Genomic DNA, 27,274 nt, shown 5'->3' with positions numbered 1-27,274 from the left:
GGCTTTCGGGCTTCACTTCGGCCCTCGCCACGCCGAACTTTACAGCAGCATCTTGTCGCATTGTGGTTTATACAGTGAAAATCAATGAGAGGAGCTATGAATTTCTCAAAACCAATCTGCCTAATCTAAATACATGAGATATGCCTAAAATTTAGCCCGAAATACCCCACGGTTTTACCATCTGAATTAGGCATGACAATCCCAGATGGTCGGCGACCAGCAAGCAGGGAAAGCCGCTGCTGCTCGGGCCATGACTAAGACACCGTGCCCGGAAAAAAAAAGGGTATATAAAAGCAGACGCCTCCACGATCTCGACCCGTCAACCCCCACAAGAACGCCAAAACAAACCAATTCCAACCCTACAAAATCGCCCATCATGTGCATGAAGGCTCAGTGCTCTACCTGCAGTGAGTGTGACATTTTAACTTCGCAGAACTTTGCTAATTATGCCAGACAAAACCACCTGGTGGGGCTGTGGCAGCCACATCCCCTCCGTCATGGACGCGATCCCCGCCGACCAGTGGTGCTCTTGTGAGCCGCAGGTCGAAAAGGAGGGCAAGAAGTACCCCCCAAGGCTTCAAAGGTGGCCTGACTGCAAGGCTGTGTGATTTCGTGATTTCCCGACGTTTATTGGTGCCTGGATGCACAGCGGGTGGCCTGGATGGCGTGTTGATGGGGGATGATTCGGCGCAGTGGGGATGTGCATTTTTACTTTTCGGCGGCGACAGTTACGTTTCGATCAGATGAAGTTCAATGACAGTTCGAATTTAAAAGAGATATTTCTTCTCGGGTATATTCTAAGCCTTGTGGCTTATAAATGTCACCTGGACATCTATTTCGTTTCTTGGCAGTAGCCACCTCTATCGTCTGCACAGAAATAAAAAGCTAAAAGAGTCGCATCGAATCAAAGGTGCCGGGATTCCACGCTCAAATATGCTCCACCCCAATACTATCAACCTCCTTCTCATTACCCGAATTTTCCGACACGAGGTGTCCGTGAGCCTTGATCTCAGCGGCCATCATGCGTGCCTGCTTGACAGGATCACCGCCCCGCGAGAATATCAGGTCAACATCCTCAAGACGCAGGTTACCGGTCTCGGGGTAGAAGAAGTAGACGACGGGAATGAAGACGAAATTGGTTACCATAAAGATCAAATAAGCCTTCCACTCGAGACGGTTGATGATAACGGGTGTGATCATTACCACGGTGAAGTTCCACAGCCAGTTGGAACTAATGCCAATAGCCGTTCCCTTAGTACGGGCCTCCAGGGGGAGAATCTCAGGGACATAAACCCATGGCACCGAGTTGATGGACATGCCGTGAATCAACATGAAGAGGAAGAAGAAGGATACCGATGCAGAGGCAAAGGCTGTTCCGTTGGGCTGGCCAACTTGTGACAGGAGGGCTGAAACCATCATCATGCAAATTCCGAGTCCGAGGGAACCGATCATCATTGTGCGGCGGCGACCCATGCGGTCAAGCATAAACGCCGGCAGGAGGGAACCGAGCATAAACATGATCTGGATGCATCCACCCAGGATCTGGGACAGCTGGTCGCTCAGTCCGACGTTTCTTTTCAAGACCGCTATGCGCAAATGTCAGCAACGTATTAATTTGGGAGAAAATTTGAACTGGGGCAGGACATACTCGGGACAAAGTACACGACCAAGTTGATTCCACCAACCTGATTCATGAGCTGCATGCCCCAGGCGAGTAGCACTCGCTGGCCCGTCTTGACTTCGTCGTTGCGGAAGATCGCCCAGAAAGATTTCTTGTTGGCATGGTTCTCCAGTTCTATGGCGGAGACAATAGCCTGGCGCTCATTAACAATGTACTCCTCGTGCTCTTCCTTATCATACACAGCACAAAGAACCGCCATGGCTTCTTTCTCCTGGTCATGGTTCATCAACCAGCGAGGCGATTCAGGAAGACCGAAGACAAGAATGATGACAAAGATTGCAAAGACAATTTGCATGGCGATAGGAAGCCTCCAGGCAATGGGACCCCCGACAAACGACATGCCAAAGTCAAACCAGTATGCCACCACGATGCCAACGGCAGTGAATAGAACTTCGGAAGATATCAAGCGACCTCGGGTCTTACCTTCGCACATCTCGGCTTGGTACCTGTGGCAAAATCAGTATTATGCCTTGGCTATATCATCACCATACCTAGAGAAAACTCACATTGGGACGGTTGATGTTTTCAAACCAGTTCCCGCTCCCGTTACTAGTCGGCCGACGATAAGATGAGACACGGTGAAAGCAGTGGTCTGGAGAATAGCGCCAACAATCACGACGCCCATCGCCAGCCAGATGGTCTTCCGGCGACCAAGTGTCTCTCCGATGCAGAAATTGACTGAAATTCCCGTCAGAAAAAATGCCTAAGTTTGAAGATGGAAGTGTCACTCACTCAAGCATCCCAACAAACAGCCCAGGTTGTAGCAACTGACGATAATACCCTCTTCGGTATCATTGGGATAGCCAAACTGCTTCCTCCAATCGTCATTTCCAACGATGCCACTGAACACCCCTTGATCATATCCGAATCTGTATAAGACACCACACGTTAGCGACAGTAAACCTCACAGAACGAAATTCAACCTCATCCCAATCAACATACAGAACAAAAGCCACCAAACAACAAGCCGTCACAGCAGCCTGCAGGGAACGACCCCTTCCATACCAAGAACGCATAATAGCAGATATAGTAGAATCAGTCGATACCCCTGTAAATCTCAGCCAAAGAGCTAAGCGGGATCCGCTCGCTTATAACCATGCCGACCATGACAAGCCGGGTTCAGCTACCCGCGCTTCGAACCCGAGTCATGGAGCCCACCCGCATCATTGTCGACGCGGCGAGATCCAATGAGCAGACCGGGATGCAGGCCCACGGCGGGCCCTGCCAGGCGCAACTGGGAATCCGGGGAAGCCGGAGACGGCCATTTACGCGGAGTTTGGGCGAAGGCGACTGTGTGGGCGAGACGATGCGATCCACTCCGCACGATTGGGGCAAGTCAAGCGCCTTTGCCGAGCTCGGCTTGTCCGGTCCGCGGGTTGCAGCTCCCGCTTTGGGATGAAGTGACTTACATAAGGAGGGTTAAACCTTTCCGAGCGGCTGACTTGCCCCTTGCGGGTGGCGTGTCTGGATCAGGAAGCTACAACCACTGCAGAAGTGGTCTGATGCTCCTGTAGACTGGGGATAGCACGCGTAGACGCGGATCGAAATATCAAATTTTAGAGTGATTATTATATAATTGAGGTCTCTCATAATGGCTGGGTCTACTTTTTTTGAAGGTGAGATAAGCGCTGAGCTGATATCTAGCCTAGCAGTGCCTAATAGCCGAAGTAATTGAGAATAGATCCAATTCAAACACCCACCGACCTGTCTATAGAAACCAGAAAGGTTCCGTTGAAAAAGGCCAAAGCCCGAGTACAACGACCAGATGAATATTCAACCATGCCCAATCTGTCCGCGACTTTCCATTCCTTCCATCTTAAGCGGAGAAACAAGAGACGCCTTTAAACCATCCTCCTGGTTCTTCGATAATTACGAAATTGTCGCTTGGTATATTCAATCCGATAAAATCGATTAATTAAGCGGTACAACGCGCATGGAGTATAACACGATTCCTGGTTCTTTGGGGTTTCATGACTGTCCTCAACTACATGAATGTGATCAGGTTCATGAATTCAAAAACTCAGTTGCGTCGTGAAAGACATCTTCTTCATCTCATGGGGCATCGTATTCAGTGATTCATATCTCGTATATGTCTTCCTGAAGCGCCACCTGCGGGTCAATGGGAAGCTATGAGTGTGGAAGGTAAATTTTTAAGGAAATATATAAGAAATCGATGTGGACTTACATCTTGGTCGTCGGGTGCCCAACCTTCCGCAACTTTCGGAGGACCTTGAAGCCTAATCCTTCCCAGTGTCCTCTTCTGGGTTTGTCTTCGACCAGAATAGGTCGCAGGAGGTGACGTAGTGCAAGTCTTGTTCGTGACGAAATCCATCTTGATGTAATTAGATCAAATAATCTTGGTCGGATTGCATTCTGGATTGGAAATTTCACACTTTGGAATGATATCCCTACGATGAGTTCATCGTGTCTTTTTAAAGCTTCTGGTATCGCGGATACGTTGTCATTCGAAATGAGATAGCTCGACGGGCAGGCCCGCGCAACAAAGAGGAATAAAGGGTGCGAGATATTTTCTATACACTTGACACTCGAAAAACACAGACTCAGTTAGAATTAAAATTTCTCTTTTAGATTACAATGAGCTGTTTTGAAGACAATGAAATATTTAGAGCTGTGGCAGGTTGCTTTGGTTATCCCGCTGCCAATGTAGTGATAAGGATTCGAACAGTTCAGGCATGCGCTGCCACCACCCAAAGCACTAAAAACAGATTCCTTACGACCTAAGATCACAGCTTAAGTTCCATTGAGTATGGAAAGTCAGAATCATTGCTCAGAAAACAAAATGAATTCTGAAATATCGAAAACGCCGCTTGCCATGAGATATGCTTATCTAATATCACCAGCCACTATTTCGCGCCACAGTGGCTAATTTTTCGTCTCCCACGGCATCTCCATCCGCGCTCCTGCCTCATTGATGACAACCTGAATGACCTGCAGGCAATCGAATAAAGAGAGCTGGCCTCATCGACCTCTTTGGCAGCTCAAAGCCCCCGCGCAAAACCAAGACACAGTCTGCCGCCTCAGTCTGAACATCCGGAGATCATCAAGCTGCCACAACTTGAAACAGTCCCGCCATTGTTGGCCCTGCGCTCGCTATTCTAAAGTTCCACCAGGCATCGAGGGCGCAGCCACATAATCGCAAGAGCCTTCTGAAACTGCGCTCTTGCCCAGCCGAAGCGCTTCCACTCATTGACACGGCCCTTCGTGTGCTTCACATTCACCACACGCGACGATGTCAGCCGCTCCCACCTCAGCGCCCGCCCAGGGTATAGCGCCGATTGGCAGCATGCCGAAGACTGAGGGCATTACTCCGGTGTCCAATGGCCAGCCAGTCACACAATCGGATGGCAACGATGGCCCGCAGGCCAACTGGGAGTCCGAGCTTCAACTTGTATCATCACTAGCGAAATTGCAGGAGCTGGAACGGAAGGTGAGTTTCAACCCCGTCCCGCGTGGCATTGAATGTCGTGGGCCTGGTCTTCATCGAACCACTGGCAGTTGGCTGATGAAAAGCAGATTCACGAATTACGCCTTTTCCTACCCGAGGGCCTTCTGGATCCCCTTCTTCCAGGAAAGCCAGCGCCAGACTCACCGGCCCAGCTTCGTACTGAACTGGATCGAGTGGCGCGCGATCGTATCACGCGTATCGGGAAATTCCAATCTGAATGGCGCAGCATCGAGATGAAACCTGTCTGGAGCCAAGTGGAGTCACGCATCAAGGAGGCCAACGGCCAGCTCATTCAACCGTCTTGTATGTGGGAGAAGGATTACGATGTGATTCTAAAGGGCCTTGTTGAGAAGGAAAAGATGAAAGAGGTGGAGAGGGGCCGGGAAAAGGACCAGACAGAGCGATCTAATTTGCAAACTTCCCAGGGAGAATGGGGGCTATTATCGAAAAGTTTTCTCAACGGAATTTGCCTGGTGTGCGTGTTATCAAGAGGGAAGAACCGTTGTCGTTGACCGCTGTTCTTACGAAGGCGGGTATCGTCTTTTTAGTCAAGGGTGTGAAGGAGTCGGATACCTCGGGTGTGCCTGAATGGCAGGTTTCCAGTCAAGCTCCTGCTGGTCGGTCCCTGACGAAGCTGGAGCAGGCGGTCCAGGACTGCTTGAACTCGCGAAAGAAGAAATGGGATCTTTCATTCCTACTGGTATGTTCACAGTTTTCCCATTTCAAGGGCATGAGTTAATAATCTCTTTAGGACATGATCTCGTCATATGCCGACATCAAACAGACACCGTGTGCCAAATGCAACAGACTCGCCAACGACGTCGCGCAGCTACCAGCCATCCGCCGGTTCAGCTCAATGCAATCATCACAGAACGACCAGCAGATACCCAAATTCGACGCCCTACACGCCACCTGCGCATGAAAACTCCCCAATCCCAAAACCAGACTCTCAAACGTCATGTACCTAATACCCTAGCATCAACACTCCCATCAAATCTCTCAAGAATATTCCGAAAATTTTCAAATTCACCTCCTCCAATCCTCATGCACCCCATAAAACGCATCATGCCACTCACCAGCGGGATAAAACACCCCATTCTTATCCCAAAACTTTCTTGGAATAACATGTCTTTCCTCCCTCCCAGAAATCCACCTCCCACCAACCCTGACACCATCACAATACTCCACCCGACTCCAAGTCCCATGATCCGGGATAAGATACTTCCGTCGTCGAAAATCGTACCTCTCCTCCCCCGCGCCTCGCCCAGAAGAACGGCGTGTCGTATTTATCCAGTTCCTCGTCTTCCCAGCGCGCCCAGTCCGTTTTCAATGTTGTTTTTGCCGTTTCTTTTGTGCGGCCCTTCGCGGGCCGGATCACGCCCACGTAAATGTCTGGTCCTTTGTTGCGGAGGACGTCGAAGAGGCGCCAGCGGCGGGGCCAGGTGCTTGGGTTTCCTGGTCTCGGATCTTTGGGCCATATCCAGCCTAGGGCTTGTTCTGTGGGCATTTTTGGTTCTTTTGTGTGGATTCGGGTGATTTGGGGGTATTTGTTTTGGGATTTGACAGGTGGGATGGGATGAGATGAAATGCTGGATGCCCAGAGTGCAGAACAATTAAGCGACTTTATACTCTTATTACAATCTAGTCTTGCGTTTTCATTGAATTTATTCAATGATATGCCGATGCGCTTTGGTATACTTTTGCGGCTCTTGATTGTCTTCTGCGGTCTATGGCATTTACGTTGTGGTTGTGCAGGACGTTTTGAGCACTCGTTTGTAGACACGTCAACAGGCAAGCAATTGACACCCGAACTGCAATCAAGAGCCGCATATTGTTACTCCACGCCGGGTGGCTGGTTTAAAAGCCTTCTAGAATCCTTCTTTCATGCCATATGTCTTACCTTTCAGGAGGCTCTGCGATTCTTGGTTTCATGCATGCGTATTCTGCCGAGACTACTCCCTACTAAGAACCAGACAATAACAATTACATCCTGTCCTATTTCCGAGATGCAATAGGTTAAAACATGCAATACCCCAATCCGAAAATACAAAGCAGGAAATGATAGCCTGACGAAACATGCCGGCCGATCGCATAAATATCCAATGCAGTCTGCATCCAAATCAATATTAAAAAAGAATAATTCGAAATTCGCTGACCTACGTCCGCAATGTCCAAAACGCCGTTCTCTTGCTATTATCGTAACCTTGTGTCGCTTTCAAGTTTCGCTTTCAAACAATGAAACTCCAGTCAATATATCCATTAGAATGTCACTTTCCCTCGTCGAAAGGGGCTCGTTAGGTGGCGAAGATACCCAGGCCGCCGACGAACCAGGTAAAGGAGGCAATCGTGATGGCAGCCATACCGATGGCGAACTTGAGGCCTTGCCGCTGAACGTCGGACAACGCACCGTTGCATGTCGCGCACTTGAATTCTGTATGCAGTTAGTACAGTTGTTTCCGCATATATGTGGGGGCAGTAACTCACCATTCAGTGGAGTGTAAGGCAGAGGCGAGTACATGCCGAAGCTGTATCCAATCTGAGAGCTCAGGTAGCCAGCCTTGGCAGTGTCACCGAGCTCCTTCTCCGAGTCAACAACGAACAAGGTGTAAGTCGCTGTGAGCAGAGGAATGGTCTGGGTCGCATTGGTGTCCCAAACGACCTTGCCAGTTTCGTGCACGCTCATGTTGGAGGTCAGGGTGTAGGTCGCACTGTTTAGACTGCAGGATGCCACAACGTTGACATGCGAGGGCGTCACAGATAACGAGGTGTAGTTCCAGACGAAGGTTGCATTCTGACCGATTCTGAAGTATGTTGTGGATGATGAGACGGAGAGTGATCATGGAAATACCACCAGCACCGGCGGCGGGGTCAATCGAGATCGAACTAGTCGCCGTGGTTTTGGTATTGGACTTGTCCGACTTGCTCTTGGTCTTCGTATCCGTACTGGTCTCCGTGTTGGTGCCGGTCGTGGTCTCGTCCTTTGAGGATTTGGTATTCGTGGCGGTCTCAGTCTCGGAGGCAGAAGTAGAGGCAGCTGTTTCGGTCGCGGTGGATTCGGCGGTTTTATCTGATACAAGGTCAGATTGGCATCAAAGGAGGAGGGAGCAAGCCGTTTTCAAAGGCACGTACCTGCTCGTTCATAGACCGCATCCCGAGCCACCAGCTTATCGGGTCCCCACGGCCACGCCGAAGTCAGTGTCCCCAGCAGCAAGAAGCTGCATAAAACGCTGAAAATGAAGAATCGCATGGTGAGAGTCGGGGATATCGATCGGTGAGTTATGGAGGTCAGATCAGAGGCGGGCGGCACTCAGATCTCCCGGTCGGAAGAAAAGGCGTATCAACAGACCCCCTTGCACGAACGGGCCGAGTGGAGAAGCTGGCCGAACTGACACAGCACTTCCAAGTACTCAGGGGTTGATTTGAAGCGTCACTGGCCAGACGAAAGCGTCCAGAAGGGTTCGCAGCGAGGTCAAGAGCGATTAAAACAAGAGAAATGTGGGAAAATGTCAGCCGGGCTGTTCTGGACCCTGAGACTTGCAGATCACTGGAATGTGTGGGTTCGTGAGTTCCGGGGGTAAGGCGGATCTCCGAAGCAGCTCCCAGCGACGTAAACGAGACAACACAGTCTAACGAGCGACGAGAGAGAGAGAGCGCGACAGTAGCGAGAAGCGAGAGCAGTGGCGAGGTGATGAGAAAGCGAGAGAAGCAGCGACGAGAAGTGTTTTAGGTGTATTGCGGGACTAACCCGATCGGGCGTGGCGGCAGTCAAGGGCGTGTGAGACATCCGCCTATTAATAGTCCAGTGCCACCTTCACCCACAATGTTGTACCCAAAATCGGGAGGGAAGGCTTGCCTGCAAGTATTGAATCGCGTTGAAGCCAGATTCATTTACTCGGTCATAATAGAAAATATAGTATGTAGCACAGTGCCATCTCATGAGCCTGTCTTTATTTTCGGGCCGCTGATAGAGTTTGAGTAGTTCATTGTCAATGTTGTTCTCTCTCGACGTGACCCATCAAGAAGCGCAACTAATGTCCATCAAAGACCTTGTTTTGTCAAGCTCTCGTGGTCGCAGCTAAGCGACCGTAATGGACTGCACTGCACTAGTATTAGAGGACCCATTTGACATTCCTAGGTCTGTTAATCGAGATTCCTTGAAAGTATTCTATACCGCAATATCGCGTTGTCACTGCTACTGGGAAAAATAATTTGAACTTATAGACTCAAGCTGATATTTTTTAGAGAATAGCCTCGGCTCATACTTTTATTGAAGCTGTATCTTTCCTGGGTCAATTATTCTGTTCTTGTACGAATCGTTGAACGGTCTGATGATATCTTGGCTAGGCAGTCCATCAGAGTGTCATTTCCAAGGTAAGTAAATAGTGGCTCAGTGTCTGCCTCAGGTTTGGCAAACCATCGCCATGATGCTCTATGGAACCTCCCAGCGATGTATAGATCCGCTTCAAAGAAGAAGCCGTCCATAGTTCATCATGATGTTTGCACTGGCAAATCTACGGTGTGGCATAAATACTTCCGTCTTCCTCCAGAAAATCTCCTTCCTTTCCAAAACCCATCATCATATGCTTCACATCATCTCTCATCCAGGTGAGTCTTACACACAACCATCTATGCGACACTTGTCCTCTACTTCAACCTACACTTGACCATTCTTGCCATAAGTATTAACTAACATCACAGCCGTACACTATACCAGCTTTTTCTATCAAAATGTGCCACAAACAGCATCCGCACTCCCCAAGCACGAACATCATCAACATAGTCGGAGCTGGCACCACATTCCCCCGGCCCGGACCACACAGCCCTGCGGTCCCCTCGTCCAAATTGACCCCCAGCGCCTCAACCGCCTCAACGGTGATCCTCGACCCGCACTCCGAAACCCCCAGCAGCGCCGCCAGCAGCATAGGCTCCCTCTTCAGTACAAAAAGAAAACGCACCGGCGACTCCATCACCGACGAGCTCCCGGAGAGCGTCTCAAAGAACTTCGAACGACTCGTCAACCTCCTCTCCCACAAAAGCGAATACCAGCCCACGGCCGCAACGCTGATGTCGTTCCCTCTCCCTCAGATTCAGCACCAGGGACTGCGACCCGAACCGCGCGATGGACCTTCTCCCATTGACGAGGAGTGTGAGGGCGATGATACGCTGAGCATTACCCGCCTGGATGATCTTTATCATGATCGTCTGGCCATGCGCGAGCAGCTTGATTGGGAGTGTCGACGGATTGGGCTGCGATTGATGCGGTTAAGGGAGTTAGGGGCGCTGAAGGCACTGATTGGGGCTGGGTCTTCTGATGAGGAGGGAAATGAGAAGGAGGCGAAGGAGGATCTTTGGTCGCGGGGTGATGATGATTTGTTGGTGAGGATTCGGAGGTTGGAGCTTAAGGCAACGGAGGAGAGGGAGGGGCGGGATCGCGATGAGTGAGTCGAAGAGGGAATTGAGTTCAAAGTATTGATTTGGTGGTCTTCTGGATGTTTGGAACTTGTGTCTACGTCTCCTATTCAGACTGGCAGTGATTAAATGATTATTTGATTTTTGCGAGAGCGCAAGTATACGCTTTCAATAATAACAAATAGTATAGATATCTCACAGAGCAGCTGCCGCCAGTGCTGCTGCAACACCACCCAGCGCAAGTCCAGGGCTGGCAGTAATCTGAGGCAGCCCACCGGTGCTAGTCGAAGAAGCACCCGTGCCCTGAGAAGTAGCGCTGCTAGAGTCGGCAGTGCTAGAATCGGCAGTACTGCTCGACTCATCAGTCTTGGTAGCCGAGGCACCGGTAGCGGTCGCAGTAGCCCCGGCAGTGATCGTCACACGCTCGGAAGCAATCATGTCCTTCCCAATGGAGGTGGTCTGCGGCTGCATGGAGTTCGAGCCCGTCGTGGGAAGCACATCCGTGCAGACGGCAGAGGTAGAGCCTCCCAGCGAGCAGGCCACGGTGCCGTATCTATATCGCATTAGTAACCGACGTGAGAGAATTGCATTATCCAGTGGAGATACCTACCTGTCATAAGGGCTCTGCAAGGCATATTCAATAGATGTGGGACCCTGCGTGTACCACAATCCCGGCAGAAACGGGCATTCGTTGGAGTCGACACCCGGGCCACAGTTAATGCTGTAAGTGGTGGTGCCAGCGTCCTATCCCATCAAATTAGAAAATATCTCAACAATGCTGGTAGATTTCGGTTCATTCATACCACGGCCACGACCGAGCCGGCCAGCGAATGAGCATCAGCTCCACCTTCGGCCTCGTACGCGTCGAACAGGAACAGCGACACGACGGATGTTTCGGCCGCCACGAGGCCCAGAGTCGTCAATGTCAAGAGCTTCGTCAAGCCCATTGTGAATGATTTGCCGTGTGCGATCGTGGATTCCGAGGACGCGGTAAAGGGGTAAGATTCATCGCGATGGGGCCAGGGTCTAAGAGGCCCAACATGTTCGGGTTAGTCGGCGCCCCCAAATAAAGTGGATCAGGCTAAGGTCTTGAGCCCCGTGATCCGGAAATCAGATCAGATGCGGACAGCTGGTTCGGAGTATTTCTCAAGCAATGTAAGAATCAAGGCGAAGTCGTTCCTTGTGCAGTGGAGTGTTCATATTCTTTCTAAAAAATGAATTTCTCTCTAGCACATACTTCTACCGATGCCAGGTATGCATCGCGACTCGGCATTGGCGACCACACCACTACGGTGAAAGTAAGCGATCCATCTATTCAGAGCAAAATCGCAATTCCTCAAACCCGTATTTAACTCCCCAATAAACAACAATCCCCGTGGGAGATGACTAATGCCACATTCACAGTCGCCGTTGTATCGTGAGGTCATCGACTCCCGCCACGAACACGCGACAAAGCAGCACATCCACGATTCATCCCACTATCTTTACCAGATATCTCTTGAATCGCAAAATCGAACAATATCTCAACCTCTTACGCTGTCCTGGAGAAGTTCCCAACATGGAAAGAATGCAGAGTTTCCACAGCCACCCGCTAGGCAGAGTAGGCTGGGTCGCCCGCGCCGTCCAAGTACTCAGCGCCATCGTCGTCCTAGGCATCATAGCCTGGGCCACGCGAGATACGAAGACTGTGACCGTTATCTTCACTCTGGTTATTGTAAGTACCTCTTTGCTTCTTTTTTTTTTTTCTAATGCCTCGAGGTTCTAATATGTCCAGGCGGTCTTGACCCTCGTCGTAGTGGCCTGCTCGACCAGCATAAGCTGCATAGCCAGGCGAAACAAATGGCATATTTTAGTGCTAATCTTGACCGATGCAGCTTTATCATACCTGTGAGCCTTACCAAGTCATACTATGGCATATGGTATTTTCACTTTACTGATCTCTCTAGGTGGCTCACCTCATTCGTCTTCCTAGCGCTCGATTTCAACCGGATTAGCTGTCGCGTCATTCGATGGAATGGCGAGACGGTCTGCAGTAGGAAGTATACCGCTGAGGCTTTCGCTTTCATTGCATTGTAAGTATCACATGATTCCGCTTCATTTTGGAATATCTTTGCTAATTTCCATGTCAGCTTTACGACACTGATGGGGCTAACTCTTGAGGTCTTTTATGTCTACTATGCGAGGCCGAGGGCGATTCAAAAGGAGGAAGTTCCACATGAGCATCATCTGGCGAGGAATTTGGATGAGGCTGGACTTATGTGATTTTGAAATTATTTTTTGGGTCTTTTTTATGTTTTAGGGGCACCCGATGGTTATATATTCAAGGCTCACCCATCTCCTCTCAAAACTCTCAAAAAGTTGTCTGATCTAGGAATGCTTGGGGAGAGAATGAGTGTCTTCATGCACCTCATCTGAATGCTCCAATGGATGGAGATGCTTTCAGGAACTTGACTCTTCATGGTTCGGGGACACCATTCCTCCAGGATCTCTTTGTGCTTCATCTTTCCCTGACATATCCAAATCCATGTTGATCTTCTTGCCAAGTCAAGTGTTTCTCTAGACTGTAGTATGTACGTCTGTCAGTAAGGCTCACTTCCATCTAACAGACAAGCGGACACTTTTGAACACTCCTTCGAATTCGTTTATCTTCCACTGAGCAATATCATATCATATCGACAACGGGCTTGGGCTGTGTCGAGAAGAGTGCTTTTACTGTAGATCGACCGATATTTGCCACACCTATTGCCTCAATGGCCTATGGGATTATACTAACACAATAGCAAGGAGTACCAAGCTTACGATGTATTTACAGTGTAAATTTAATGCGATGAAGACAGATTCAGACCACTGGTCTTCCAGTTTGTATTGTTTACCTTGCAGTGCGTCGTAGGGCAGATAACGCAAGTGGCAAACAAGCTCCATTATTGTAATTTTATGTAACACCCATCTGTCCAACACTCTAATCCCAAATCAAATGAAAGAATATACAAGTGAGAAGAGAACAAACACCAAATCCAACCCAAAATGAGAAATGCCTTCAAACAGCTCTAAGAGCTCTTGAAAACAGCATCCAGCTGCACGGAATCGCAGCCATCCGGAACAATGTCCCCGGCGCTAGTGTTCTCATAGTAGAGGGCCTGGACACCATTCTCGCCATCACAGACTAAAATATGACCAATTAGCAACTACTTCCAGAATAAAGCTGATGCAGCAGGAATGACTTACCCAACCACCCGCCAAAGTTCTGCTGAGAAGTCTTCACCTTCTTCTCGCTCGTCAAGCTAAATCCCTCACTGCCGGTCGTCGGGCTAACGCTAATCTCCACATCACCCTGGGGCTCGGAACCAGACACCAGGGCAATGGCATAGGGGGCCTTGTTCGGCGCATCGTAGCGGATAGTATCGTTGACGACGTAAAAGTCGGCGGCATCCTCCTGAGCGCGGAAGACGGCGTTGCTGTTCAGCGGGTCCACGCGCTGGGTGGAGAGGTACAGGCCGTTGTTGCTGTCGTCTGTGGCGCCGGAGGTGACGATGTTGAAGATCTTCTGGACGGGGCCGGCGGCGACCGAGGTGGCGGTGGCCAGGAGGGCGAGGTTGGTGACGAACTTCATTTTGGGAGGGGATGGATGGGGTTGGGAGGGATAGATTCTTTGAGGGAAGGTAGAGTGAGAGCTTTTTCTTATATGGCGTGCATGACGGGGCGATGACGGTCTATTTATGCTGGAGGATGCGCCACTCGACTTTGACCATTTGAGTCGAGTTGGCGAAACCCCCCCACGTCGATCTGCGATCGCGATCCTTGGATCATCTGCAGGAAAAGGCTGGTTGCGAGGTGGTTGGGCTGCGAGTAAGTTTGGGATCGCATGGGAAAGGTACATCTCAATCTCAGATGACCATGCGGCATTGCCAGTACCCTTCAACTTCATCTTTTTTCCCTATTGAAGCTCCTGCTGAGCTAGACGAGCGACGAGCTGCCCCTCTGATGTCAGCGTATGGGGTAAATTGGGTGTAGCGTAGCGTTGTCGATCCACAAGCCACGGCCAGTGCAGGGGATTGTTTGAGCTGCAGTGGAGCCGAACAGAGCGTGCATGAGGGTCTCAGGGCTCGCCAGTCAGGCCCCGTCCGGTCAAATCATAGTGGATCACAGCTGTACCATGCAGCAGATCTCCCCCGCCGACATTCATGGAACCGAGCTGAATTCCGAGACACGCAGGGCGAGGAGTGGAAAGGTGCCGCGATCTTTCGGGGAGGCGCTTTCCTTGTGGTCAACGGTGTTGCGGGCGGTAGGTTCAGCCCGGCCATTAAACTTCCATCGGTCTTTAGGGCTGTCTGTAGCAAAGTGCTAGTTGCACTGGCAGCGGCGATCTCGCAGACTAACAATTGTTAGTGCAGAGGGTGGGATTGTAGTCTATTACACTAACAAAAGGGCAGTCCCTACCAAACCCGAGTATTTTTTTCTAATTTCTGATTCCCTCACACAGTGCTGTTCCATGGAACCCCGGCGAACTTGGCGTGAACCCCTGAACCGTTCCACTATGCTGCCGGCGATTTACCCACAGCTCGATGCAGCAACGATCTGCCCCACAACCACATCACAAAGCCGAGATGAAAGAATATATTGTGAGGCAGTCACTGAGAAAAGCAGATCGGGAGAAAATTACATTGTGGGATCGGGTTATCCAAAATTAAAAAGGAAACGATCGGTCAGTGGTTGCAGCAGGTATAATTCTGGTGAAGTCCACTTGAGAAGAGAATTTTCTGCTGAAACTTGGGATGTCGCCATTCCATCAATTCCCGATACTTGTGCAATTTCAGAATGATTCGAAGAACATTAAAAACCGAGACAGAGACCTTGGCTTCTTGGCCGACTGAAGAAGCTAGCTTCATATCCTCAGAGCTGAATATTCCTTCCTCTCTTTCTTTTGTCTTTCTCCTTCCGAAAGGGAATGACAGGCGAAATTGAAATGTCCGACGCTCGATGAAGGCATTGTTGAACAGGGGCAGATGTTATGGGTAACGAAATGATTCCAAGTGCGTCTAGAATTTCATTGAATCGAGCACAGCAACAGTATTTGGACTAGAGTCTTCGGTTTCGAGGTCCGCCCTTTCATCAAGGGAGATATTAAATTCTATCAGCAATGAGGACAATGAATTTCCCATCTCAGATGGAAGATGTTCAAGAAGAACAGTCGAGGACAGATGAGATGGAGAAGAGATGTGGTCGAGAGTAGAGGATGTGGAGAGATGGAAAGAGATGTGAAGACTCAAGCATGGGAGTGAAGGCGTCTCAGTAAGAGTACTGGGAAAGCTGGGGCAAAGCAATGTCCAAGCACTGAAGTCCAAGACTCATATTCAACCCCAGAAAATCAAGCAAATCAATTAAAGAAAGTAAGGCTAGACGTGCCAGAAATAGCGATTGTCATATCAGTCATCAGTCGTCGAATCCATATCCCAACGCCGGTCCAACCATTATCCGGACTCTTTCGACCCGAACCCAGAACCAAATCAAAAACATCAAATCCACTGCTCAACACAGACTCAAATCTCGTCAATAACAAGAACCTGCTCAACAACCCAATTCACCAAAACCTGCGCTTCCAATTTCCACCGTCCCTCCGACCAAACGTCACCCAGCCAATAACTCCAAGGCTTCCCATGGGTCAACTGCAGGTCCCACAATGCATTCGAGGCTCGGCGGGCGACTGAATTCCCGTTCGCACCAGCCGACAAGTCCTGATTGACATTGCGGAGTCCGAGGGCAGAGGCGGAGGTACTGTCTGCCGACTCACCCTGACGAATGATCCATTCGCGCTCGGCCTTCTCGCCTGCACGGCGGGCAACGGCTTCTTCATCTTCGGCTTGGTAGAGGTCGCATTTGCTGCATTCTGTGCAGCTGGAGCCAGGGTTTATGCGGAAGTGCTCGCAGAAATGCTTGTAGCCTTCTGGTTCTTCGAATTCGTCTTCGGAGGAATTTTCTGCGTCTCTTTCGTCTCCGTCGTCGGCGGGTCCGTCGAGGGCTTGTAGACGGGGTCGTCTGGGCCGATCTGCTTCCACTCCGCGGATCTGTGGTCCTAGTGCCTTTCGGCATAGGTAGCACATTGAGTATCCGCAGACGCAGGTTAGCTTGTTGCAGCCGGAAGATTTGACGAAGGAGAGGCCGCAGCGTGGACACGTTCGTTTCACTGCTGCCGTGCGTGCGGCTTCGACTGTCGCGCGGAGGTCGAGGAGGAGTGGTTCGTGGCAGACGTGTGGGTCTTGCCAGGGCTTTTCGCAGGTCATGCAGCTAACCCGCTGACAAGATGGATGCGCGCATGTAAATCTCTTGGGTCGGAGCTTGAAGCAGAGGTGGCGGAGGGCATTGTTGAAAACGGTGTTAGGGTACGTCGGGACCACAATCATCAAGACCAAGAGAATCGGCAGGAGAAAAGGAATAAGGTCAAGGATGAGAATGGTCATCAGAACGCTCGAAAGAATGCCTCCATCCCGACGGACACGCCAGACAATGCCACGGGACGAAGGATGATAGACGGGATCCGCTTCGGCGTAGGAGCAGAACGGACATCGAATGAGCTTCAATTGTGATTTTATCAGGGTATCGGAAGCCAATCTATCTTCGAATTTGCGATATGTCTCAGGACCAGCTGTATCCAGTAGGACAGCCTGACGCACAATTTCCGGATGAAGACATCCCTCGCAGGCGCCGACAGACAAGGGAGCAATGCATTTCAGCGTCGAGTGCTCCAAGTCAACTGACTTGCCCCAACCTTGCCCAAAAAGCGCTTCGGATATAGTTCGCTGGATGCAGGTATAGCAAATGATATGGGTATTGGCCGAGCACGTTGCGATTTGCTCAAACGTCACGTCTGCAAAACAGCATTCACATTCATAAAGGGCATCGGCCGCCTGCGCCTCCTTCTCATTCAGTTCGGAGGCGATTCGGAAATCGCCCGACTCTTGCTCCTCACGATGTTGCAACAGAACAGGCGCAACAAACATCGCGTGGATCTCGCCATTAAGCTCGGCACATCCTGTTTCTTTGAGCCGGGGAACAATATCACCACCTGCGTGTCGATACCAGGTCACAAACGGGTGCTCGTCCTTATCTTTCTTGCGCTTGAACGACGGAAAGATGCTGTTAAAGGTAGCCCTCCATGTCCGGCGCGATAGATCCCGTAGCGTTGGTCTTGCTCGCACATAACTGAAATTCACTTCAGCCAGTACAGCATCAAGAGTGCTCTTGCTGAGGCTGCTGAATTCCTTCGACAGCGCCATCCGCACAGCAGCCTTGTATTCATCAGATCGAAATCGTTCCTCGGGAGGGACTAGATTCTCCGCGGCCACACTGTGATAAGCAGGTCTTTCACCAGCCTTGCCATCCTTCCCATACTGTTGTTGGCCATCAGGGATATTCCAACGACCAGAAACCCATTCCTTCTTATGACGAAGCAGCTGTTCGACGCAAACCTGCAGCCGACTCTGACCATCAAACCGTACCAACAACTCGCGAAAGACCTCGATCCTCACATCCGGGAAGATCCGCGCCAGCGTCTCGAGCGAAGCATTCAGTTCCTCCTGCTCTCGTTTCTGCTCTTCCACTTCCTGTATCGACAGCTGTATCGAGCGAGACCGCGACGTGCTCCCGAACGGATTATTCCGCAACGCTTCTAAGATGATGGGCTGGTTACTTGGCGAGGAGGCCGTCGCATCTGGCACACCACTTGTAGATGATCTCCAGAGGCTGCGGTTGGACGAGGAACTGGAGGAGGAACCGGCCGCTGATCCGCGGCGGCGGCGGGATTGCGGTGCGGGCGCGTCGGCGTCGGCGGGGCGCGGGGGAGTGGAGGAGGCTCGGACGAAGCTGGGGACGGGCAGCGAGAGCACCATGGTTGGGGTTGGCGATGGATGCCTCCTACATGGTCGGGGTGGCTGCTTGCTGGGTTCTGCGACTTCTTTGGGGGGAGGTTGTTTGGAGCAAGAAGAATGAAGGATGGCGAGCGGTTACATAAGGCAACGGTGTTGCCTGCGACTAACACTAGCGCAGTATGTACTAACTGCCGGTGGTCAACAGGACTGACGGAGTGGGCCGGGAATCTTTCAAATGTTTTAGAAAGGGCACCTGATGTGGCTTGGTGAATGTATGGCATTCTGAGCGCTTTTTTTGTTGAGATGACTGTCTATTATTATCTACTGCTCGGTCGGCGGCGATCTAGAGCATCCCTTGCGCAGGCCGCGTCGAACATGCCCACCACGGATGCGATGCGATGCACCAGATCGGAGGATAGATAAGGCTGAGACAGATTACATCTTACACTCAGTTGATGGTACTAGCAGTAGGAAAGGAGGTCGAATCCCAGAAATCATTGGAGTGGTAGTAAAGAAACAAGCAGCCAAATTTATGTACATACAAATAAGAAGGAGCATTCCGACTGGAGTATCCCAGCTTGCATGCCAGTGTAAGAACGCTTCACCGAAAGATTCCATATTTTACAGCTTGGCCTTGGCGCCCTCGAGCAGCTCGGCACCAGCACCAGTGATGGCGGGCTTGCCGGTCTCGACCACGGTGGCCTGGAAGAGAACAGTGTTGCCCTCCTTCCACATCTCAGTCTTGAGGGTCTGGCCAGGCAGCACGACACCGGCGAAGCGGACCTTCAGGTTCTTATAGGCACCGTACTTGGTGAAGACCTGCTTGGCAGCAACACCGAGCGAGCACAGACCGTGCAGAATGGGGATCTTGAAGCCACCGACCTTGCTGAACTCAGGGTCGATGTGCAGCGGGTTGCGGTCACCGTTCAGGCGGTACAGAGCAGCCTGGTCCTCGGAAGTCTTTTCCTCGACCACGGCATCGGGCTGGCGCTGAGGAGGCTTGTAGGCTGCGACAGCACCCTTGGGGCGGGCAGCAGTGGGCTTGGGAGAGCCACCGAAGCCACCGCTGCCGCGGATGAAGACGGTGGACTCGTTGTAGAACAGGTCCTCGCCGGTCTTCGCGTCCTTGGTGGTGTAACCAGCCACAACCAGAGCAGCGTTGCCCTTGTCGACAACGTCGATGAGCTTGGGGTAGGTCAGGGTGTTGGCAGTGGTAGGGATGGGGAACTTGCGGACCTCCATGTACTGCTCACCGTGCAGGAGCATCATGGGAGAGAAGTTCTTGACAATGTCGTCCATGTTCCAGGGGGTCTGGGTGTTGAACCAGGGGATCACACCGTACGAGGGCAGGGCCTGGAAGTACTCGTTGTTCTCGTACACCAGAGGCAGATCGGTGCGCTTAGCACCCAGGCTCAGGTTGTACAGGATAACATCGCGGTCGGTGTAGTCGAAGGCAGTGCCCTCAGTGGTGAGAGCCTTGGCCTTCTCGATGTTGGCGAGGACCTCGTTCTCGCCGCTGCCACCGGCGCGGTTGGACATGTTTGCCATGATCTTCTCGGCACCAGCAGAGGCGTCCTCGGGGTGGTCGGCACGGCCGTCCTCGAAGTTGGTGATCTGCGGCCACTTGGCGAGCACCTCCTCGGGAGTCAGCTTGACGTCCACGGGGAAACCGTGACCGCCAGAGCGCTGCCAGCGGGTGCGGCCGAACCAGCCACTGCCGCACTCGAAGAGACCCTTAGTAGAAGGCTCGGGAGCAGCGTCGGAGCACAGGAGAACAACGAGAGGAGCAACGTAGTCGGGCTTGAAGGCCTGGACCATCTCCTCAGGCATGATGGTGCGAGTCATGTTGGTGCCAGCGTTAGGGGCAATAGTGTTGACCTTGATGTTGTACTTGGCGCCCTCCATGGCGAGAGTGCGGGAGAAACCGAGAATACCCAGCTTGGCGGCGGCGTAGTTGGCCTGGCCGAAGTTACCGTAGATACCGCTAGTAGAGGCAGTGTTGACAACACGGCCATACTTCTGCTTGAGGAAGTAGGGCCAGGCGGCCTTGGTCACCTTGTAGGTACCGCGCAGGTGAACGTTGACAACAGAGTTCCACAGGTTGTCGTCCATGTTGGTGAAGGCCTTGTCACGCAGGATACCGGCGTTGTTGACCAGGATGTCGATGCGGCCAAATGCATCAATAGCAGACTTGATGACGGCGTCACCATCCTCGCAGTTGGCCTTGTTGCCAACGGCCTGACCACCGGCCTTCTTGATCTCCTGAACAACAGGTTCGGGGTCGACCAGATCGTTAACAACAACGGAAGCACCGTACTTGGCGAACAGCAAACAGTATGCGCGGCCGAGACCGGCACCACCACCAGTGACCAGGGCAACACGGCCCTTGAAATCGGGCTCCTGGGCCTTGGGGGCACTGGGCATCTTCAGACCATCCTCCAGATAACTCATGAAGTCAGCAGGTCCAGTAGGATATTCGGGCTTGGAGAAGTCGTTGACATCGTTCCACTTGGCGGCAAGAGCGCCGGGGGTGAGAGAGTCATCGGTCTTGAGGAGAGCACCCTTGGAACGCTCCCAGCGCAGCTTGGCAACGTGGCCACCGCCGACCTCATAGATACCACCGGTCTCAGTAGTGTTGGAGGAGTGGACAAGACGAGCAACAAGGGGAACGACCCAGTCGGGCTTGAGGTTTTCCAGAACATCCGGGGGCATCACAGTCGCGGTCATGCGGCTAGCAGCAATAGGGGCAATGACGTTGGCAATAATGTTATACTTGGCACCCTCCTTGGCCAGGGTCTCGGTGAAACCGACCTGACCCAGCTTGGCGGCCGAGTAGTTGGCCTGGCCGAAGCTGCCGAAGAGACCGGCGGCGGAGGCGGTGTTGATAACGCGACCAAACTTTTGCTTACGGAAGTGAGGCCAGGCGGCGCGGGCGCACTATTGTTAAAAATCACGTCTCAGCCTTTGCACTTGCGATAGATTATCCTCAGAAAGGTCAAGTACTTACCTTGTAGGCACCATAGGTATGAACGCGGTTGATGAGGTCCCAGTCCTCATCCTTCATGTTCTTAAAGCTGATATCCCGGAGAATACCGGCGTTGTTAAGCAGGATATCGACACGACCGAAGTTCTTAATAGCGGTATCAATGATTCCCTCGCCATTCTCGACGCTGTCATAGTTGGCAACCGCCTTACCGCCGGCGGCGCGGATCTCCTCGACGACGACATCGGCAGCCTAGAACGAGCGTTAGTCGATGCGCGGGAGACCGGCAGATCCTGGCTTGGTGTCGCACGTACCTTTGATGACTTGCCGTCACCCTTGTGCGAACCGCCGAGGTCGTTGACGACGACGTTGGCGCCCCTCGAGGCGAAGAAGAGGGCATATGCCTTCCCCAGACCACCGCCGGCGCCGGTGACGACGACGGTCTGATTATCGAAGCGTAGCTCGGACATGATGATGTGCAGGGACAAGTCCGACCAGTTCAGTTCTTAGACGTCGAACTCGAGGAAGGAGGAAAGACGGGGAAGGAGGGGAGTTTAAGAACGAGCTCGGTAGAGCTGGGGGAAATCGTGCCTCGGCTCTTTTGGCGGCCGTAAGAAATGGGGAAAACGTAATGTTACGCGGGCAGATAGAGCGCTTCACATGCCGATGGACCGGCGCCGCCTCGCCGTGCGTCCCGCCGTGTACCACCGCTGAAAGCGCGGTAACTGGAGGTACCCCGGGGTCACCAGCATGTCCCAGCAAGTAATTTATGCTCTTTATGCCGGTAGAATATTTCACACTCTGTGCGAGTACTCCCATACTCTCTAATGTACTCATACATTGCAGTCAGGGCACTGCGTACTTCCTGCTACTTCTCGACTGTACCGAGTCCCGCCTGCTGACTCAGGCATGTGACAGACAACGTCATCGCCATGTGCATTCAACGTTGAATAGCGCGAGCCACGCACGCTGCAAACATACTAAGAGTCTATATTGAAGACCTTCATCTAAATCCAACAATCCAAAGTTGGTCGCAGTATCTCGCCCGAGAGCCGGCGTGGCGTAGACTCGTACCCCGCGGGGCCAGCAGAACCCCAGATTCCCGCCGATCGGACAACTTGCCGGGCACTGTAGCCGATAGAAATACAATTGTACAAGGCACCACCCATTCTGGCCACCACCCACACGATGCCGGAGATCGTGGACGACAAGTCGCAGTACTGCATTCCTTTCTTACTGGAACGCCTACGCGCCCATGCTGAACGGCACCGCAAAGACGGCAAGTCCGGCGCCGATACCCCGCCGTTCTTCCTAGGCCTCAATGGCGTCCAGGGAGCCGGCAAAACGGTGCTGGTGAGTCTCACAACGCTGACCGGCGAAGTGCATTCCAGCCTCGGGACGGCTGGTCGGTTGCGCTCGCGATTGTCCTCGGTGCATGCAGCGAACCTAACCATCGGCAGGTGTCCACCTTGCAAAACATCCTCCGCTCCGAGCCATACTCGCTTTCCGTCGTAACTTGGTCTTTGGACGATATCTACCTCACCCACGCCGACCAGGTTGCGCTAGCTCAGGCGAATCCCACAAACCCGCTTCTGCAGCATCGCGGTCAACCCTCGACGCACGATTTGGTTCTGGGCGAGAAGGTCTTTGAGTCGCTGGCGGCGGAGCGTCCGACTGCCATCCCGCAGTATGATAAATCGGCGTTTTCCGGGCAAGGTGATCGCGTGCCCAAGTCGCAATGGGAAGTCGTCAATAACGAAGGACAGCAGAAGATCAAGGTTGTAATTTTTGAGGGCTGGTGTGTTGGATTCCGTCCGCGTGATGATGCCATTTTACGCGCGAAATGGGAGGATGCAGTGCGCCAGAAGGAGAGCGGCGATTATCAAGGACGGCTAGGCCATGTCAGATTTGAAGACGTTCAGACTGTCAACGACGCATTGAAGCGCTACAATGCTCTGACCGAGTGAGTCGCTCTTAATCGGAGTGGTTGATCTGGGACTAACCATCAATGCAGCAAACTTGACGCATTGATTCATATGTATGTCGAAAGAATATTGAACGTGAAGGTTCACTCACTAATTATTCCGACAGTGATGCTCAGAACCTTAGGTTCGTGTATGAGTGGCGCCAGGAGCAGGAACGTACCCTCCGCACTGCCAAGGGCACCGGGATGACTGAGGGGCAGGTCAATCAGTTTGTGGACGGCTGTTCGTATTTCTAATATTCACGCTTGGTTTAAAATTCTAATCATATGTACAGATTATCCCTCCTATGAACTCTTTACTGACACCCTCCGGGATGGCGTCTTCAAGCCGAGTGCCCAGAACTCGTCCATGGCCTCAGAGTCTGACTGGCAGGGTAGACAGCTACGCCTGGTGGTCGATCGGAATAGAAGAGTCCAGGAGGTTATTAACATCTGATCTCCAGTTCGGTCCCGCAATGATCGAGAGACGTGGTTGTGTGAATGGACAATAGAGAGTGTTCATCATATGATGTGTGCAGGTACCCTAGGACGTCAAAATATATTGTCGATTCACTATAGACCCTATATCACCAGAACTGAATTTCAGATCATTGCCCTATTGAAATTTCATTCAACCACATTGGTCTACGGTTTTTTGCTCTTCAAGCAAATTTTTCTTATCACATATCGGGAAATTATGGCGTGTGTTTGCAATACACGCTCGAAAGATGCCCCCCGAAGGACGTCAAGATAAGTCGGAGGTCACCTCTCTGGTATCCTGATTGAGCCGTTCAACACTCTTTGCCAGTGAGCTGGTGAGTTCCCGGATCTGCAGCGAACATTCCACTGATCGGGCTCCCAAAGACGCTGCCATCGTGGGGGCGGCTGAGATGCGCTCATGGTCGCCAATTCTGGGTATCGCGACCAAGCGTGACAGGCGGATAAATTGTGTCTGGAGGACAGGAGGACATATTATTGTCCAAGATTGAAATCCGGCCAAGATTGAAATCCGCTCGAATATCGTGGTATGAAATCACCGATATGCGTCTTCATCCACTGTCATCCAACAAGTTCTGGGGCGACCAGTACTCCTTCTCCGAACCCTGGGCATCCACCCAAACAAGACCATCGGCCACAAGATCATCAATTACAGTTTGTGCCCGAGCCTTTTCCCAGGTCAGATTGAGACGCAGCATTGAAACACTCACATATCCGAGGACTTGAATAGCTTCCAGCACGGTCGCTTGGTCAGTATTCAGTTCCTTGGGAATGGACCGAATGTATTGTTTGGAACCGACGCGAACGATTGAGAAGCCGGAGGCTAAGGGCTCGAGAGATCGAACTGCCCGGAGAATATCATCTCTAGAATTAAATGTCGTTAGTCCCAGTAGTGGCTCCACCCCAGGCGAATGAACATACTCTGAAACCTCCAGGCCACTCCCAATCGCTTTTCCTTTGCCCACTCGCTTGCGGCATTCCTCCACTCCAATCAGCCCTCCATTCTCACTCCTGGTTTCGCGGCAGAGCTCGACGACTCGAACTGCAACTTCAAAGTAAAAGTCATTCATATCCCCGCCCATGATCTGCGTCCAGAAGCTGCCTCCCTCGCCCAATCCCCGCCGACCATCCTTGCCTTTGACGTTGCTAGCGGCCAAGGGATCCACGCCAATAGTATTGCACATTCGCGCGAATTCGGCTCGGAAGGTCGGGTTCGATTTGATCGTGGAACTATGCTCTAGAGCAAAAGTATGTAGCAACGATTGGAAGACCGAGAGCTGGGTTTGGAGGGAGGCTAAATGCGTAGAACGGAGATTGGCGCCATGCGTAGCGTAGGACTGTGTCGCTTGGTTGCGGTTTGCGAAGGCACCGAGACCGACACCACGGCGAGACATTATGCTGTTGTTCTGAGGAAATGGCCAGTATGGAGGTACCTGGTCGGCGTGGGGTTGTTTGGGCCAGACCTCGGACAACAGCAAGTACCCCCCGGGATGAGGTCATCTGATCTGAGCTTGGCATAAGGGTCGCCAGCCCTAATCTCACGTGATCTAGAGTGATTAGGGCATATGATTCCCACTTCGGTCTAGCGCGATAAGTTTTTATACTAATCCATTTTGGGCTTGTTCGGTCCACCCACACAAGCGAATTCCCTTTTTCCTCTGCTCTCCCGTTTGAACTTTCTCCTTCGACAACCTCGCCGACAGCCATCTCGCGACGACCTTCACAATGGCCCCCGTCACCACGTATGACTCCCCTTTCCACTGACTGATGCAATCCTTCGAGATTGTGAGGTTTCAGGTATAGTCGTCCTTTTCTCGCTGGAGATGCTACGGTCGTCGGCTTCGGCGACCGCTGGGCACCAGCTCGATCCTTCCGGCGCCCTCTTCCTGTTCGAACCCTGCGATCTGCCTGTGCGTTTCCACTAGTACAACCGGGGAGGGCCGCGGAGTCTTGAGGTTGAAGGCGATGGTAGCCTTCTCCTCGAAAAGCATTGTTGTCAGCTATATCGCAATCCCACTACACCTTGATGCGGTAATAGCAGTCATTGTGCATGGTGCGAATGAGCGTCAACACAACTTTCTTGAACATTTTGTTCGGGGTGTTGTCGGCTTGAGGGCGAACATGGAAAATTTTTACGGGCGGTTGAAATTTTCTGCGAACCTTGCGCTGGAATATGCACATTAGTAGCGGAATTTCCCTCGACCATTACACCCCATTTCCCATAGCCCTCACCGATTAAAGAAATTTCGTCGAGTTCCTTATCCTATTGCCTTCAGTTCGAGAATGTGGCGCTATATGCTGCAGTTCTTACACTCGGCGAATTGTTTCATCAAGTCATTAATTTGAACTTGTGGACGATTATACTAACCTCCCACAGCTCCGTCCCTACCCAGGACCATGTCCTCGTCCCCGAGACTCTCCTGAAGAAGCGCAAGAGCCAGGAGGCTGCCCGCGCTGAGCGTCGCGCTGAGGCCGAGAAGAAGAAGCAGGTCAGTTCCCACCATTATCTCCCGCAATCTCGCAATTACCCTTTTTGCACCCACCCTTCCCAACACTCTGATGACAACACCAACCACGCGACTAGACCAATGGTCAATGCTGTCGCCTGTTAACCATCTTTCGGGGCTGATCCTGTTGATGACACTTACATCTTGTCTTACCACCAACACTATTTGGGAACCGCATTGCTAACTCGGTACCAATAGGCCAACAAGGAGAAGCGTGGTGTTATCTTCAAGCGTGCTGAGTCCTACGTCAAGGAGTACCGCGACGCTGAGCGCGAGAAGATCCGCCTTGGCCGCGCCGCTCGCCAGGAGGGTAACTTCTACGTTGAGGATGAGCCCAAGCTGGTCTTCGTTGTCCGTATCAAGGGGTATGTTGATCTTTACACTATGCTGCACACCACAATACTAACTCCTTCCTCAGTATCAACAAGATCGCTCCTAAGCCCCGCAAGATCCTCCAGCTGCTCCGTCTGCTCCAGATCAACAGCGGTACCTTCATCCGCCTGACCAAGGCCACCCAGGAGATGCTGACCATCGTCAACCCCTACATTGCCTACGGTTACCCCAACCTGAAGTCCGTCCGCGAGCTCCTGTACAAGCGCGGCTACGGCAAGGTTGACAAGCAGCGTGTTCCCCTGACCGACAACCAGCTTATCGAGGAGCACCTCGGCAAGTACGGCATTGTCTGCATGGAGGATCTCATCCACGAGATCTACACCGTTGGCCCCAACTTCAAGCAGGCCAACAACTTCCTGTGGCCCTTCAAGCTCTCCAACCCCAACGGTGGCTTCCGCACCCGCAAGTTCAAGCACTACATCGAGGGTGGTGACACCGGTAACCGCGAGGAGAACATCAACGGTCTCATCCGCCAGATGAACTAGATTGTTTCTCGGTAATCGGGGGATTTT

The 27,274-nt window shown here is 51.9% G+C and overlaps 16 protein-coding genes across 16 annotated transcripts; 7 read left to right on the top strand and 9 right to left on the bottom strand.

Moving 5' to 3' along the window:
* Positions 1-376: 376 nt before the first annotated feature.
* Positions 377-608, top strand: N7532_009272 (uncharacterized protein; the record flags this gene model as incomplete). The annotated part of the gene is made up of 2 exons (XM_056621763.1): positions 377-407; positions 454-608. 2 exons carry the CDS (start codon positions 377-379, stop codon positions 606-608), a joined length of 186 nt encoding a protein of 61 aa, XP_056472569.1.
* Positions 609-927: 319 nt separating this feature from the next.
* Positions 928-2,697, bottom strand: N7532_009271 (general substrate transporter; the record flags this gene model as incomplete). The annotated part of the gene is made up of 5 exons (XM_056621762.1): positions 928-1,586; positions 1,649-2,127; positions 2,188-2,359; positions 2,414-2,550; positions 2,624-2,697. 5 exons carry the CDS (start codon positions 2,695-2,697, stop codon positions 928-930), a joined length of 1,521 nt encoding a protein of 506 aa, XP_056472568.1.
* An 80-nt stretch (positions 2,698-2,777) lies between these two features.
* N7532_009270 (uncharacterized protein) lies at positions 2,778-3,080 on the top strand (the record flags this gene model as incomplete). Its single annotated transcript, XM_056621761.1, has 1 exon — positions 2,778-3,080. The coding sequence occupies one exon, from the start codon at positions 2,778-2,780 to the stop codon at positions 3,078-3,080; it is 303 nt and encodes a 100-aa protein (XP_056472567.1).
* Positions 3,081-3,757: 677 nt separating this feature from the next.
* On the bottom strand, positions 3,758-4,013 carry N7532_009269 (uncharacterized protein; the record flags this gene model as incomplete). Its single annotated transcript, XM_056621760.1, has 2 exons — positions 3,758-3,808; positions 3,867-4,013. 2 exons carry the CDS (start codon positions 4,011-4,013, stop codon positions 3,758-3,760), a joined length of 198 nt encoding a protein of 65 aa, XP_056472566.1.
* A 918-nt stretch (positions 4,014-4,931) lies between these two features.
* N7532_009268 (RNA polymerase II mediator complex subunit MED27 domain-containing protein) lies at positions 4,932-6,069 on the top strand (the record flags this gene model as incomplete). The annotated part of the gene is given in 4 exon segments (XM_056621759.1): positions 4,932-5,129; positions 5,198-5,620; positions 5,638-5,847; positions 5,899-6,069. The coding sequence occupies 4 exon segments, from the start codon at positions 4,932-4,934 to the stop codon at positions 6,067-6,069; spliced, it is 1,002 nt and encodes a 333-aa protein (XP_056472565.1).
* A 252-nt stretch (positions 6,070-6,321) lies between these two features.
* Positions 6,322-6,654, bottom strand: N7532_009267 (uncharacterized protein; the record flags this gene model as incomplete). Its single annotated transcript, XM_056621758.1, has 1 exon — positions 6,322-6,654. The coding sequence occupies one exon, from the start codon at positions 6,652-6,654 to the stop codon at positions 6,322-6,324; it is 333 nt and encodes a 110-aa protein (XP_056472564.1).
* Positions 6,655-7,441: 787 nt separating this feature from the next.
* On the bottom strand, positions 7,442-8,394 carry N7532_009266 (uncharacterized protein; the record flags this gene model as incomplete). Its single annotated transcript, XM_056621757.1, has 4 exons — positions 7,442-7,578; positions 7,632-7,864; positions 7,944-8,214; positions 8,277-8,394. The coding sequence occupies 4 exons, from the start codon at positions 8,392-8,394 to the stop codon at positions 7,442-7,444; spliced, it is 759 nt and encodes a 252-aa protein (XP_056472563.1).
* A 1,481-nt stretch (positions 8,395-9,875) lies between these two features.
* Positions 9,876-10,589, top strand: N7532_009265 (uncharacterized protein; the record flags this gene model as incomplete). The annotated part of the gene is made up of 1 exon (XM_056621756.1): positions 9,876-10,589. The coding sequence occupies one exon, from the start codon at positions 9,876-9,878 to the stop codon at positions 10,587-10,589; it is 714 nt and encodes a 237-aa protein (XP_056472562.1).
* A 162-nt stretch (positions 10,590-10,751) lies between these two features.
* On the bottom strand, positions 10,752-11,503 carry N7532_009264 (uncharacterized protein; the record flags this gene model as incomplete). Its single annotated transcript, XM_056621755.1, has 3 exons — positions 10,752-11,109; positions 11,167-11,300; positions 11,360-11,503. The coding sequence occupies 3 exons, from the start codon at positions 11,501-11,503 to the stop codon at positions 10,752-10,754; spliced, it is 636 nt and encodes a 211-aa protein (XP_056472561.1).
* A 611-nt stretch (positions 11,504-12,114) lies between these two features.
* Positions 12,115-12,818, top strand: N7532_009263 (MARVEL domain-containing protein; the record flags this gene model as incomplete). Its single annotated transcript, XM_056621754.1, has 4 exons — positions 12,115-12,270; positions 12,331-12,443; positions 12,503-12,628; positions 12,686-12,818. The coding sequence occupies 4 exons, from the start codon at positions 12,115-12,117 to the stop codon at positions 12,816-12,818; spliced, it is 528 nt and encodes a 175-aa protein (XP_056472560.1).
* Positions 12,819-13,603: 785 nt separating this feature from the next.
* On the bottom strand, positions 13,604-14,166 carry N7532_009262 (uncharacterized protein; the record flags this gene model as incomplete). The annotated part of the gene is made up of 2 exons (XM_056621753.1): positions 13,604-13,719; positions 13,782-14,166. 2 exons carry the CDS (start codon positions 14,164-14,166, stop codon positions 13,604-13,606), a joined length of 501 nt encoding a protein of 166 aa, XP_056472559.1.
* Positions 14,167-16,093: 1,927 nt separating this feature from the next.
* On the bottom strand, positions 16,094-18,439 carry N7532_009261 (E3 ubiquitin-protein ligase; the record flags this gene model as incomplete). Its single annotated transcript, XM_056621752.1, has 1 exon — positions 16,094-18,439. One exon carries the CDS (start codon positions 18,437-18,439, stop codon positions 16,094-16,096), a length of 2,346 nt encoding a protein of 781 aa, XP_056472558.1.
* A 600-nt stretch (positions 18,440-19,039) lies between these two features.
* On the bottom strand, positions 19,040-21,871 carry mfp (putative peroxisomal multifunctional beta-oxidation protein (MFP); the record flags this gene model as incomplete). Its single annotated transcript, XM_056621751.1, has 3 exons — positions 19,040-21,355; positions 21,426-21,653; positions 21,716-21,871. The coding sequence occupies 3 exons, from the start codon at positions 21,869-21,871 to the stop codon at positions 19,040-19,042; spliced, it is 2,700 nt and encodes an 899-aa protein (XP_056472557.1).
* Positions 21,872-22,589: 718 nt separating this feature from the next.
* N7532_009259 (TDA10 family protein) lies at positions 22,590-23,821 on the top strand (the record flags this gene model as incomplete). The annotated part of the gene is made up of 5 exons (XM_056621750.1): positions 22,590-22,754; positions 22,862-23,364; positions 23,416-23,439; positions 23,493-23,608; positions 23,661-23,821. The coding sequence occupies 5 exons, from the start codon at positions 22,590-22,592 to the stop codon at positions 23,819-23,821; spliced, it is 969 nt and encodes a 322-aa protein (XP_056472556.1).
* A 592-nt stretch (positions 23,822-24,413) lies between these two features.
* On the bottom strand, positions 24,414-25,256 carry N7532_009258 (ESCRT-II subunit protein SNF8; the record flags this gene model as incomplete). The annotated part of the gene is made up of 2 exons (XM_056621749.1): positions 24,414-24,726; positions 24,784-25,256. The coding sequence occupies 2 exons, from the start codon at positions 25,254-25,256 to the stop codon at positions 24,414-24,416; spliced, it is 786 nt and encodes a 261-aa protein (XP_056472555.1).
* Positions 25,257-25,562: 306 nt separating this feature from the next.
* Positions 25,563-27,247, top strand: N7532_009257 (60S ribosomal protein uL30; the record flags this gene model as incomplete). Its single annotated transcript, XM_056621748.1, has 4 exons — positions 25,563-25,604; positions 26,240-26,351; positions 26,568-26,734; positions 26,788-27,247. The coding sequence occupies exons 1-4, from the start codon at positions 25,588-25,590 to the stop codon at positions 27,245-27,247; spliced, it is 756 nt and encodes a 251-aa protein (XP_056472554.1). The 5' UTR covers positions 25,563-25,587.
* Positions 27,248-27,274: the final 27 nt, after the last annotated feature.

This window comes from Penicillium argentinense (genome assembly GCF_028826775.1).
Source record: "Penicillium argentinense strain IBT 30761 chromosome Unknown utg000009l_segment0_segment0, whole genome shotgun sequence".
NCBI classification, from domain to species: Eukaryota; Fungi; Ascomycota; class Eurotiomycetes; order Eurotiales; family Aspergillaceae; genus Penicillium; species Penicillium argentinense.
Note: the sequence above shows the minus strand (reverse complement) of the source record. Positions and strands in the feature narration are given on the sequence as shown.